At 34.0% G+C, this 12,961-nt stretch overlaps 2 protein-coding genes across 3 annotated transcripts in view; both read right to left on the reverse strand.

Annotated features, from left to right (window-relative positions):
* Positions 1–999: 999 nt before the first annotated feature.
* LOC111705574 (serine/arginine-rich splicing factor 7) lies at positions 1,000–6,004 on the reverse strand. The gene is made up of 10 exons (XM_023478165.1): positions 5,931–6,004; positions 4,928–4,987; positions 4,290–4,400; positions 4,109–4,211; positions 3,643–3,719; positions 3,134–3,193; positions 2,202–2,322; positions 1,855–1,912; positions 1,576–1,653; positions 1,000–1,034 (listed from the first exon to the last, which is right to left on the reverse strand). Exons 1-10 carry the CDS (start codon positions 5,990–5,992, stop codon positions 1,000–1,002), a joined length of 765 nt encoding a protein of 254 aa, XP_023333933.1. The 5' UTR covers positions 5,993–6,004.
* Positions 6,005–8,893: 2,889 nt separating this feature from the next.
* Positions 8,894–12,961, reverse strand: part of LOC111705578 (uncharacterized) — a 6,956-nt gene continuing 2,888 nt past the window's right edge. Inside the window, exons 5-9 of one of the 2 annotated variants that reach the window (XR_002766047.1) lie at positions 12,306–12,404; positions 11,359–11,652; positions 10,061–10,309; positions 9,309–9,515; positions 8,894–9,000 (exon numbers count right to left, since the gene is read on the reverse strand). Coding sequence is in view for 1 of the 2 variants with exons in the window: in XM_023478168.1 (XP_023333936.1) it covers positions 9,374–9,515; positions 10,061–10,309; positions 11,359–11,652; positions 12,306–12,404 (784 nt within the window). In the remaining variant the exon portion in view is untranslated. The remainder of the gene's footprint in view (positions 9,001–9,308; positions 9,516–10,060; positions 10,310–11,358; positions 11,653–12,305; positions 12,405–12,961) is intronic. The other variant, XM_023478168.1, reaches the window with a different exon arrangement.

A 12,961-nucleotide genomic window follows, 5' to 3' on the forward strand; every position in this document is an offset into this window, starting at 1 on the left:
CAAAGATGGTAATGCCCGATTCAGAACGGTACCCTTTAAAGCTTTGTTTGATTAAGTATGAATAAGACCTAAATATTTATTATTTTAAATAATGATTATTTACATTGGTAGTTTCTCTTTAAAAGTGACTTGCACATTTCTACAGTAGGAAAAAATATGGGAATTATAAGAAACAAACACTTTTAAACCTGAAAAACAACAGTATCTTCTGCGTTATTAAACCGATAATGGTTTTTATCGGTTCCATACCATTATGAATCGGTCATTGCCATCTGTGTGCATGGAGGGTCGCTTGAAATTACGCTTACAGTCTCTTTAATACTTACATATAAATCACTTCAGCTTCCAAGCACTGCACTATATTAAGCTGAATTCATTTTGCTTCTGTAAATAAATGGTTTCATGCTTGAGAAAAAATTCAGATTTTGGAGAGACATACCCATGTGTCGAACAATCGTACATACTGTACATGAAGGTTGTTATGCTGCTGTTCTACTGTACAGTGTAAAATGGTAACATTTTGATTTTTCTTCCCAATGCTGTGTACGCAGAGAAAAAATAATTTAACATGTCGAATTTAGGTTTACTACTAATAATAAATTTGAATTCCTTCGAGTAATTGTTTCCAAAAGTTGAATTTGTCAAAGAACAAAAAGAGTTTTTTTTAATATCTTAGGATGGGTTTAACTAAAGAAAATCGGAAAGAGGTTTTGACAAAAAATATTTAGGGCTGTAGTGAACGCTGTAGCTTGCATATAGAATACCCAGAGTTTTAGCGCTGAGGCTAGGCTGTGAAGGGAAATTATGAAAAAATGCTATTTTGGAAACTGGCCAAAGGAAGTTTTCAGATGTCATCTTAAAGGGAATTATTGAAAAAAGGGTACAATCACAAATTGAATTTTGTTTCTGAACTGATTCTGATTTCTCAACAATGATCAACAATATTAACCAGCCTCCAGGGACAATCCTACAATTGAACTGTCACTCTACTCTTCTCCTTCAACCACTAACTCCTGCTCCTACTCCTACGCCTCCTAAAATCAATATTTTCATATTATTTAATTATTATAATATTTTATTGGTCGGATTTTCAAACTAAAAACAGAATTACTTTAATCTGTAGGATAAGAAAATACGAATTAGTTCTTCCTGAAGTAATTAAAAATAACAGTTTTAAAATAAACTTATGAGCCGGGAACTTATAAAATTTACAAAAAAAAAATTTTTCCAATCTTTTTTAATAGTTTAAATCCTACAAGAACTTATTCAATTTGGGAAGTACTGGTGTGAAATAAATAATAATATCCAAAAGTACTTGGATGCTGGAACTCAAATCGTTCAGAGTACGAATTTAATGAATTAGAGCTGTGTCTCAAATCCGCCAAAAAAACCGGTTTCAATTGAGCGTCGGCTCAAATTCTTTAAATTAGGTCTGTAACATCAGCTGTAATTTGAGTTTAGTGAATATGAAAAAAATTGAATTCGATGTAAATTAGTACCGACTGATATCAATATCGATTTTAAATTGAGCCTTTGCACCATTTAATTTTGGTAAACCCTCCCATTTTAGTGTACCTGGATCTGGAACGGGATCGTCTACGGCTCCGGCTCCGAGAGCGGCGGGCTCCGGCTGGCGGAGCTCTGTATCCAGCTCTAAAATTAAGCTAAATTATATATCCTACTGGGTGTCTAGAAAAATGGAGCATTTTTCAATTTTAAGCGTATATACAATCAACTGAAACATGAAACAAGTCTTCCTTTATCCCACTAGATCGTAAATTTTTCAAAAATACTTCTGTATTTGATAGAATTGTTAGCTGATTACAATTGTTTAACTTATCTATTTAATATTACGCTTGTAACCAAACATTGTGTCCGGACAATCTCGGGAGAAATGTCCACGATTACCACACTGAAATCATAACAACTATAAACCTTAGGAGATTAATCTGGGGGATTAACCTTTGGGATTAATCTGGGTGATTAACCTTTGGGATTAACCTAGGGGATTAATCTGGGTGATTAACCTAAGAGATTAATCTGGGGGATTAACCTAGGGGATTAATCTGGGTAATTAACCTTTGGGATTAATTTGGCTGATTAACCTTGGGGATTTATTTGGTTGATTAATCTGAATAATTTAACTAAGGGATTATGCAAAGGAATTAATCTGGAGGATTAAACTGAGAAGTTTTACTTACTTGATAACATCGCAGATCTGGGTCAAATCCACCTCTTCTTGAACCAAAGGAACCCCCTCCTCCACCACCTCCCCCTCCTCCACGTCGAGCTCGGGGCCGGGCTACTGTCACACGAACAGATCTAGAAGATTAATTGTAGCACAAAATCTAAATTATCTAGAGGTTGTAACTTTTTGGGTTGAGTATAATTGATTATTGTTGTTTCATCTATATATCCATTGTGGGCACTTTTAATTTAGGTATAAATGCTTAATTCCTCAATTTTAGTTATCCCTGCAGGATGTGACCCCCCCGGGACATTAAAGAGAAATTAAATTAATCAGTAAGTCTGCATAAACTGGAGATCAATGCATGATCCTAAGAATTAGGTCTCCATAAACCGGAGATCAATGCATGATCCCAAGAATCACAATATAAAATTTCCGACTTATGAACAAACTAAATGATTTTTTTTTTCGATGCAAGTAAACGGAATTCCGCAAAAAAACACGAATTTATATTTTTCTTTATGAAAGCGTTTAAAAGGCATTACAAAATGAGATAGAAAAAACTATCTTAATTATTCTGAACCGCTCTCAGTAAGCCATATATAGAAGAGGAAAACCATTGTCAGACAGATAAAGTTTATGATTTTAATATATTTAATAATTTTGATGAAATTTCCCTGAAAATAAAGTTTTGTCTGATCATGAGAGATTTCGATATCCATGTTTTAGTTTTTGATTCAAACAGTGGAGGATTTATTAGAGTTTAAAACTTTTTAAGACAGAGAAGCGCGCGACGTTATCTCACAGTATATTTATCAAATTAAGGTTTAAAAAATAGAGTTGTGAATCAGACATGCCGCTTACTAAAAATCACGTTGACAGTCCTTTTAAGAAACGCAATCCGCTTATTGCATTAAAGTGGCATGAGTTAAAGTTGATGGTTACCTCCCGCATATCTCCAAACCATCTGCACTCCGACAAGCTTCGTATGCATCTTCTTTACGCCTAAATATATATATTTGTGCACTGTTATAATTACTTTGTCTTTCCACGGCATTTTACTGACTTTTTACATATTTGAAAATAACACACTGAATCCTTAAAAACAAAATTAGCAATCAGATATGATTCACTGAACCCCAAGCAGACAAAAGTTAATTGCCTAGGCTTAATATTTTAACTGTAGTTTGAATGATAAAAATGATGATGATAATAATAATAATAATAATCATAATAATAAAAAATAACACTAAATGATGCTAATAATAATAATAGCAATAATATAACAGCTCTGAAGCTTTTCCAGAATTATAATATGAGTTCCCCAATCAAAGTTTCAGGCAAATCGGTCAAGGGGTTCCTAAGTTATGATCGGACAAACAAAGAAACAGACAAACAGAGATTAGAACTTCATATATATAAATATATATATAGATACGCTAACAAAAACTTACTTAAAAACCACAAAAGCAAAGCAAGGCACAGATCTTGCCATCCACACCTCAACTAGCTTTCCATACTTCTCAAACACCTTAAAGGAATTGTAGACGAAATTTTAGGTGACTCTTATTCTATAATAGGAGGGAGGGGTTTGTCAGATTCACAACAGTACATATAAAAGCTTTGCCTCCATAATTTATTCTCGAAAAACTATTTTGACCTGCGGATTTACACAACAGAAACAAAAGGGCCAAGTCTTAAAATTGAACACTTTGCAAGCTAGAAATGCGAAGATATCTTCTACATTATTTATTAGATACGGGTTTAATTTTTCAAATGGCTGGTCAAAAGCAAATTTTGCCATTTTTATGTAATTTCTATGATACTTCAAGCAAAAAATATTTTTTTTATATTTTTTCTTCGTTACTTTTTACTTGGATTTCAAATAAATATGACTGATCAATAAATTATCAAAACTACCTTTTCCACGTCTCGTTTAGACGCTGAGTTGTCTAAATCTGCTACATGGAGACGATGTCCTTCGAGGTCCAAAGAACCAGACCTACTTCTAGACCTCCTCCTTCTAAATAAGTCCATAGAAAGTCCTACTTCTACTTCATTAAAATTATCTAAATAATATCCAAACTATAGAGATTCTTACCCTCGAGAACGAGATCTGGATCTTGATCGACGAGATCGGCTTCGAGATCGACTTCGTCCAGATCGTTTCCTGGAACGAGATCGACGGCGGGAGCGGGATCTAGATCGGGATCTAGAATAAGATCTGAAACAGCGAAAAATGACAAAAATCGAATATCTCTAAGAACTTTTTTTAAATAGAGTTATTTTTTCATCATTGATTCACAACGGTGATATCCATTAATCATCTTTTTTTTAAGCTTTGATGGAGATAATAGTTCTAAATTTGACAGACTAAAGCAGATTTTTAAAGACTAATGACAATTTTCTGCAAATCAAAAATTGTCCAGAGCTGAAAACTTTAGAATAGCTGATATTGAGATTAATGCTTGATCCACATTATACCTTATACCTATCCCCTGCAAAACCTCGACACGTTAATTAAATTGAAAAGTTAATACAGAGGTGAGTATATATTTCAGAAAAAAATAAAAATTTGACAATGGACATCAGTAGGCAAATTTTTTTATTCTTTTCGGTACTTCAAAACCAAGATTCATTTTAGTGTGATTGCGTATGTAATATTTTTTTTTGCCAAAATATATATAAATATATAGATGAGCGAAGAGCTTTATTACATAGATAAGAAAGCCTACAAACCTGGAACGTGAGCGAGATCTCGACTTGGAGCTTGATTTGGCCTTATTTCTGCTGTTTGACCTGCAGGAATTTAATTATATAGCAACTAGAAACTTTAATTCAAAAATTAAAAAGTAAGATACATAAGTGTGACCCCTCCCCTCTCTATAAAATAGATATATATGAAACTAAGAAAAGTCCAAAATATCAAGAAATTATATTATTTTATCAAATATAGTAATAACTGAACAAATTATTATTTAAAATCAAATGTTACAGATTAGTTGCCAGACCAATATTTTTCCTTTATAAATTTTATTGGAAATTGCTATGAACGATTTTACAAAGAAATAAACTACCCTCAACACTGGGCCTGTGTCCCAAGAGGGGGTGGGTGGGTTGGTGGATGTCAACCTGGGGATTCGGCTTACTTAGGTTCTCGAAAATCCCTACACCCGGTGCGCTTACATCCAGGGTTTAAATTAGGACATCCCCTAAGCGATTAACAAACGAACAACCCCAGGCGTGATTGCACACGTATCGTGAGGGGAAGTACTGATGGGTGTGACTTCCTAGGGGACCAAAACATCCCCAGAAGTGCTTTTTTAATAATAATAATAATACCTATCAAGGGACTATCCCTATCAAGGGACTATCCCAACCAAGGGACTATCCCTATCAAGGGAATATCACTATCAAAGGACTCTCCCTATAATCAAGGAACTATCGACGACGACTTTATCTTGATTCACAACAGTGTCCTTTAAACCTATATCTGATGAACAATAAAGCTTAAATCCTAATATCCTAGTGAAGTGAAAAAGTGATTAAATTGTCTCGTAAAATTGTCTCTGTTTTGTAAATCCGCAAGTCACTTTTGAAAAGAAAAAACAGATAAGGAAATAATAATTTTCAGTTAAATCCTAGATCAGACAAATGTTTGAAGGGTGTATTGATGTGGATCGGACAAAGCACTCTGTCGACAGACCCTCTAAAATAGTTACTAGACAGGATAATTGGATACCTTGATTTCTTTCTCTCCTTCTCCCCCTTCTCAGGGCTCCTTAGGGGGCTAGATTCAACCATGGAATTGAAAATTCTGAAATCAAAGCAATTTATGATTTAGCCAGATTGAACACAATTTTATCTACAGGTGGGTTATGTAGGAACCTTAGAAGGGGCAGAAGGTCCTGAACGTTACAGATTAAAAGTTTTAATATTTTAATCCTTCGTTATTAGGTAATCTCATGGAAAGGGTCCGTCCTAGTATACGATTTTTTGACCCCCTGCTATCAATTTTGTACATAACCTTGATTTCAACTATTTTCATCAAAATAAGTATATATTTAGGGTTAGGTTTGTTTAGGACACTTTCTGGGCCGAGCGCTGCGGCTAGGAAACCAAACACTGCGGCTAGGACACCAAGCACCGGGGCTAGGGGGCCGGGGGCTGCGGCCACATGACCAATAACATCCATGTGTTATATATGAGATCCATGTACAAAATTGTTAGGAGGTGGGAGATGGGTTCCAAAAGTCGTATACTAGGAAATTACCTCATAGAAAACGCTTTTCGGAAAACATTAGGACCGCAAGAAGATATAGCAAGCAGGCACCTTATAATACTTTAATTTTGATTTTTAAGAATAGATTAAAAAAATCTCCCTGCAGTCACTTTTTCATAAAATCAAAAATACCCCATCCTGAATCCATTATACAAAATGTTATAGTACCATGAAGACAATAGTTACGATATCGGGACACAGCGATAAAATATCTAGAATTGACAAAAAAATAATGATTAATAATAAGTTAAAATTTTTTCCAATAAAAATGTTTCATCGGCCGGTTGCGTCGGCGTAGCATTAAGACATTTCATGCTCCGTACGATTATATTAAATTTTATTTGTCGTCTTTGCAAGAAAATATCATTTGGCATCATATCAATCGGACTAATGACCAGAAAAAACTATCCTTCGTTTGGACTAATGTTCATTTTGACTAAAGTTCCAACGGACAATGGTCCAAATTAAAAACCCATTGCTCAGTTGAAATAATTTTGTACGTGGTGCCACATGTGGTAGTTCAAACTATCAACATTCTGTGAACGTTTGAACTATTTTTTTGCTTATTTGAACTATATTGATTATTTGAACTTTATTTCTGTGTTTTGCAGTCACTTCTTTAAAAATAAGTGTGGAGCTAACATAGTGTTAATTTGAACTTTATTTCTGTGTTTTGCATGGTCACTGCTTAATTAAGATAAATGTGGAACTATAACATACTTTTTTACTATATTAATTGTGTCTCTGTGAGCATCTGGATCTTCTCGTTAACAGTAAAAAAATAAAACAATTGCGGATTTCATATCTTTTCACGCATTTTCAAAATTTTACACACAAAATTTGGGCCCGATCGGTACAGCCTTTTTAACGTTTATTGGATACAAACAGACAGACAAGCAAATTTATACGATCTCACTGATACAAGACTTTGTAATGTAACCTCTTTAGTAATGAGGACAGAAAATTATTTTATTAGGGAGTGACCGGCTATGTAAGGTAGGTAAACTGAGTATGCAGTGTTGTGGACAAATTCTTTAGGATTCATTTGAGACATATTAAAACGTTTCCACTATGTATAATTACTGAGTTTGAGTGCAAAGTCGACGTTCAAAATCATGAATTTGAGTGGGTACGTTTTCAGAATTGGCTTTTTAAAAATCATTAAACAACGACGACGAAAAATAAAGTAAAAATAATAAAGTAAACTAAGGAACATTTTTCTAAAAAGAAATTTGTCAATAAATCAATGCTATAATATTTTGTTTCATAATTCACGGATTTCTACAAATTCTTCAAATGTCGTCTTTTTAATAAAAATTCCAGAAAACCTGCAGAAAATCTTTGTGAATAATGAAGAGACTATAGAAACTAAAAATTGAATAAGATTACTAATTCTCGATGATAAGATTAATTTTTATTTTGAACGTCGACTTTGCGCTTAAACTCAGGATCTACAGATCTTTTAAAGTTATATATCTGAAATGAATCTTAAAGAATTTGTCCACAACGCTACATACTCAGTTCAACTACCATACATAGCCAGGCTGTCCCTTTAAACATTATAGAAATTCAGAACTTTGATGTTGTCAAGAAGATGGTAAAAATATTTCGAACTTCAATCTGACGTCAAATTTAATTAATTTACATAAATTTTTTTACAAAAAATTATATATTTTAACATAAAAAATCTCACACCAAGCTTGAATAATTCATTTTATATCCAATTCTAAATAACTGTAAAATAGTTTCAGGAAATCATGTTCTTTTTTTGAATAGACAAAATCGTATTGCGTATGATTAAAGAGATCTTGGCGTAATTTCAAGTAAACCTTCATTATAGAGAGGTATTTCAAGTAAACCTTCGTTTTCATTTATAGAGAGGTATTTCAAGTAAACCTTCATCTTTAGAGAGGTATTTCAAGTAAACCTTCATTTATAGAGAGATATTTCAAGTAAACCTTCATTAACAGAGAGGTATTTCAAGTAAACCTTCATTTATAGAGAGGTATTTCAAGTAAACCTTCATTTATAGAGGTATTTCAAGTAAACCTTCAATTATAGAGAGGTATTTCAAGTAAACCTTCATTTATAGAGAGGTATTTCAATTAAACCTTCATTTATAGAGAAATATTTCAAGTAAACCTTCATTTATAGAGAGATATTTCAAGTAAACCTTCATTTATAGAGAAATATTTCAAGTAAACCTTCATTTATAGAGAGATATTTCAAGTATAAACCTTCATTTATAACGAGGTATTTCAAGTAAACCTTCATTTATAGAAAAGTATTTCTGGTTAAAAGCTTTCTGTTGTGAATCGAGGATTGGTTAAAATAACACAAAACGTGCCTTTACAATTAAAAATGCTGCTGTTTAGCACAAATTAGTAATTCAGAAAGTGTTTTCAGGACTTAAAAAAAATATACATTTAAATAAGTAATTTATTTATTGACACGTAAAATAAGAAATATAGAGAGGTGATCACAGCATACTTGTTACTTAAACTAGCAGCTTCTCTTTTCAACATTTCACCTAAAAACATATAGACATATAAGGGTTTAATCTAATTACAGAAATACAGTGTTATCCACAAAGAATGAGACTTCAGAGACGGCGGTACAGAATCTATTTATTCTTTTGCATACATTATACGGTTTCTCTCGGCTGTTATAATCAAATCTCAATTATTGAGCTTATCTGCTAAAACTAATATATAAAAGTTTGCATTTTCAATAAAAATGCATGTTTACTTTTATCTAACAGTAACCACGGTCATATTTTAGATTTTGCATTAAATATTTTACCTTGAAAAACAACTAAAAATAAAAGTATTAAAATACCTGTTCAAAAAATAACATTAGGAAATAACGTATTAAATACCTGATTTCTGGGAGAATCTAAGATTTTATTGTGTTGCTGCACTTTTGACACATTTACACAACATTTTCCAGCCACGCCTTTGCTTACAATTGTCAGCTAAGCAAGTACAAATATCTTCCAATGTTTGCTCCTCAGCCTCTGTAAGAAAATCTCCCAGTTTTTCATCACTGAAACAAGAAAAGAATATACTTTACCTCTTCAATGTACAGACTGTAGCTACAAGTTATACATAAATTAGCAATAACAGATAGAAAACTAGATGTCGTTTTTCAAGATTTAGGGGGTTTTTGTACACAATATCCCTGAGGCAGAGGCACAAAATAGTTACGCATACGGCATAAAACAGGCTCCCTCTGTGAACTCTGGAGCATGCGCGTAACGAAAACCTCTTGAAAAGACGACATCTAATGTTTTTTCTCTTATTATTGATTAATCTATGATGCAAGTCAAATATACCTCCATAATTCCTGTTAAGGTTAAGATTGATCCTGGGACAAGAAAAAGAAGAGGGGACCAAAAACTATGCTCAAAGCAGTTAAAAAATGAGCTATAATAGGCATTATTACCCTGTAAACCTTTACTAAGGTAATCGATGCTCATCCATATGGGGAGCCCCTACCCCCCCCCCCCCCCCCCCCCCCACGTATTGGTAGGGTTTGCAACGCAATGCCCAAAATAATGTCCCAATGCTCCCTGTTATATAAACTCTTACTCTGTGATGGCATCCTTTACTTTTCCCACGTCTCCAGTGGCTTCAACACAGTCAGTATCTGGGAGATCAGGACCGGGAAAATTGCCATTGCAGGAACAAAGGGACGAGAAAGCGGAATTGAACGTATAGCAAGTATCAAGAGGAACTCCAGCGCATGTGTTGCTACAGTATTCATCAAATTTAGCTACAAGGGCCATGCGTGCAGCTTGAGAGGAACAGCATACATCGTCTTCTGGATTGATTATATTACTGAAATAAAATTTTTAAAATTTTTTATCTTTAACTGAACTTTTGTATCACTGGTGAGCATACTTTTCCTTTTTACCTTGGCTCAATCCCTTGTTGAGTTAATCACCATTTTATTGTCATGGCCGACCACTTTGCTGTCTAAGCTGGATAAGGAAGATAAGGAGGGGTGAAGACCCACCAAGAGCCCTGCAAAATGTCCTTCCGAGCCTCCTGATTTACATTCTAATCTCCAAAAAAATATATTTGGCTTATATATCCAACAAAAGCTTTTTTGTCGAAAAATCTAAACCTGATAATAAACAATTTGGTTTTTTGCCACAAGCTCAAATTTTCTAATCACTATATCTTTGCAACATGAAGGTGTAATTGCTTTGATATTTCAAACTTAGATTATTTGATCTGACGAATTCAAAGTTTGAAATATCTAAGGTCATCACATTGGATTGCAAAGATATAAGGATTAGAAAATCATGAAGTTTGTTGCAAAAGCTCAATTCTTTTACAATATTTTCAGGTTTATCATGTAAAAATCTAACTTTTTGAGCACCAACTAACAAAACCTAATAGTATTTGTGAAAAACTTGAATTTCTGTCTTTTTATAATCATATTAAAAAAAGGCTTTTGGTGGATGTTAAAGCCAAAAATCTTTTATTGGAGATCAGAATGCTGAATTTGGAGACAGAATTGCAGAAGCTTGGAGACTTAGCAAAAGGCACGGAGATGGTTTTGAGGGGCTGGAGGTCATTCTGCAAATCAGAAGGCTTGGAGGTCATTTTGCAGGGCTTATGGTGGCTCTACACCCACCCTCCCTGCTTGATCTTAAAAGTTATATTTTGATTGGTTTAGATGATTCATTTATCATATTTTTAACATTTAATTGCATATTTCTGAATATATTCTGGCTTTTTACCTTATCAATTCAAGAATTATCTTACAACATTTTCAGAGATTTGAAAAAAATGCCATCTCAATTTTAAAATATATTGCCCTAACCCTTAACCAGGCTTAGTGCACTTCATACATACATCTTCCTCTTAAAGGGACTTACTTAAATCTCCCAGCTTTGAATACTGGTTCACACCCATCGTCGCACCCACAGTCTGCAGGTGGACATCTGTCCGTTCCACATTCAGAAGGACAGTCATTGCACGCTCTAGGACATCGGTCAGTACCACATCCAGGTTCACAGCCTTCACAGTTAGGGGAACACCGGTCAGTGCCGCATTCAAGAGAACAGTCATCACAGTTAGGTGAACATCTAAAGGTGCCACATTCATCAGTGCAGTCTGTACATTTGGCAGGGCATTTGTCTTTGTCATGTTTGACATCATCAAACTTTGACCTAAAAAAGAGCAAGTGGAGATTTACGGAAAATTCGCTTACTGGAAGATGCTACTTGCCAAAATTCAATTAATCTTATTATTCAGATATGTACAGAAATAAAATAATAGCTTCATGTTTGAAAAATTTGTACTCAATTTAAAATGTATTTGTTACTTAGTGATGTTAGGTACTTTTCCAAAGGTATTTTCACAATTTTGGCATTTCCCAAATTGCAACTTCCAAAGTCTGTCCTTGTCGCAGCACGAAGCCCCTATCTTGTTCTAGCAGCATCACTAAGCCCCCTAGCCTATCCTAGCCACAGCGCTTGGCCCCCCCTTGTAGCCTGTAGCACCTCAGTAGGCCTAACCTAACCTTTAGGGTAGTTGCCACTTGGGTAATTGCCCTTGGGAAAATTCTTTGGGAAAATACCTCCAGTAAAAACTACTAACAAAAACAAAAATTTAAAACAGCCAAGAGCTATTTTCCATCTAATTGCTTTATACTTAAAGTTAAAATAATTATCAATTTGTAATTGTAAACTCATTCTGCACACATTAACATGCATTTTAGCAATACACTTTCTATCAAAATTCTTCAAAATCAGAGCGACATGATGGCTTATGTTCCTATGGAGCTTGACTGCAGAAAGTAAGTATATGTAATAGTGCTTACTTGTCGTGGTCTGGATATTCAACAGAAGGAGGATGTCCGTAACTTGAAGAGGGTTTATTTGGATAAACCTCTGGATAATAATTTGCTTGTGATGGATACCTAAATATATATTGTTAAAGAAATTCTGTTCTAAACCTGTTTCATAAGTTCTCTTACCAAAAACTAAGTTTCCACCTAAAGTAACACTTTCTACATACCTGCTGTTGATGATTTTTTTAAAAATTGTTTTTGAAGGTAGGAAAGAATTCAGTTTTTACCAGAAATAAGGCAGTTTTGCGTGCAATTCTTAAATAAATTCTTCTTACCTTCAAAACATGTTTAGAGAATTTCAACAACAGCAGGTTAAACAGGTAATAAATCTCCGTTTCTATTACCCAAATTTCAACAACTTTTGACCCAGGGAGAAGAATGTTTACTTACATTACCAAAAAATATGATTAATATGTTAGGGTTAGGATCAATGTTGTGAACCCTTGAAATACTTAAGTTAGCGCTCTATAAGAAGCATTTATATTTAAAGACATTTTGCCGAGAGACAAATTTGGTGCGGACAGGAAGCAATATAGCTAGGTAACCAGCTGCCGCAAATCCATGTTTATCAGTTATTTGCGGAAATGAAAATATAGAGGTGCAGCCTGCCTTTCCCCCCCCCCCCC

This window comes from Eurytemora carolleeae, unplaced genomic scaffold (assembly GCF_000591075.1).
Source record: "Eurytemora carolleeae unplaced genomic scaffold, Eaff_2.0 scaffold284, whole genome shotgun sequence".
In the NCBI taxonomy this organism is placed as follows: domain Eukaryota; kingdom Metazoa; phylum Arthropoda; class Copepoda; order Calanoida; family Temoridae; genus Eurytemora; species Eurytemora carolleeae.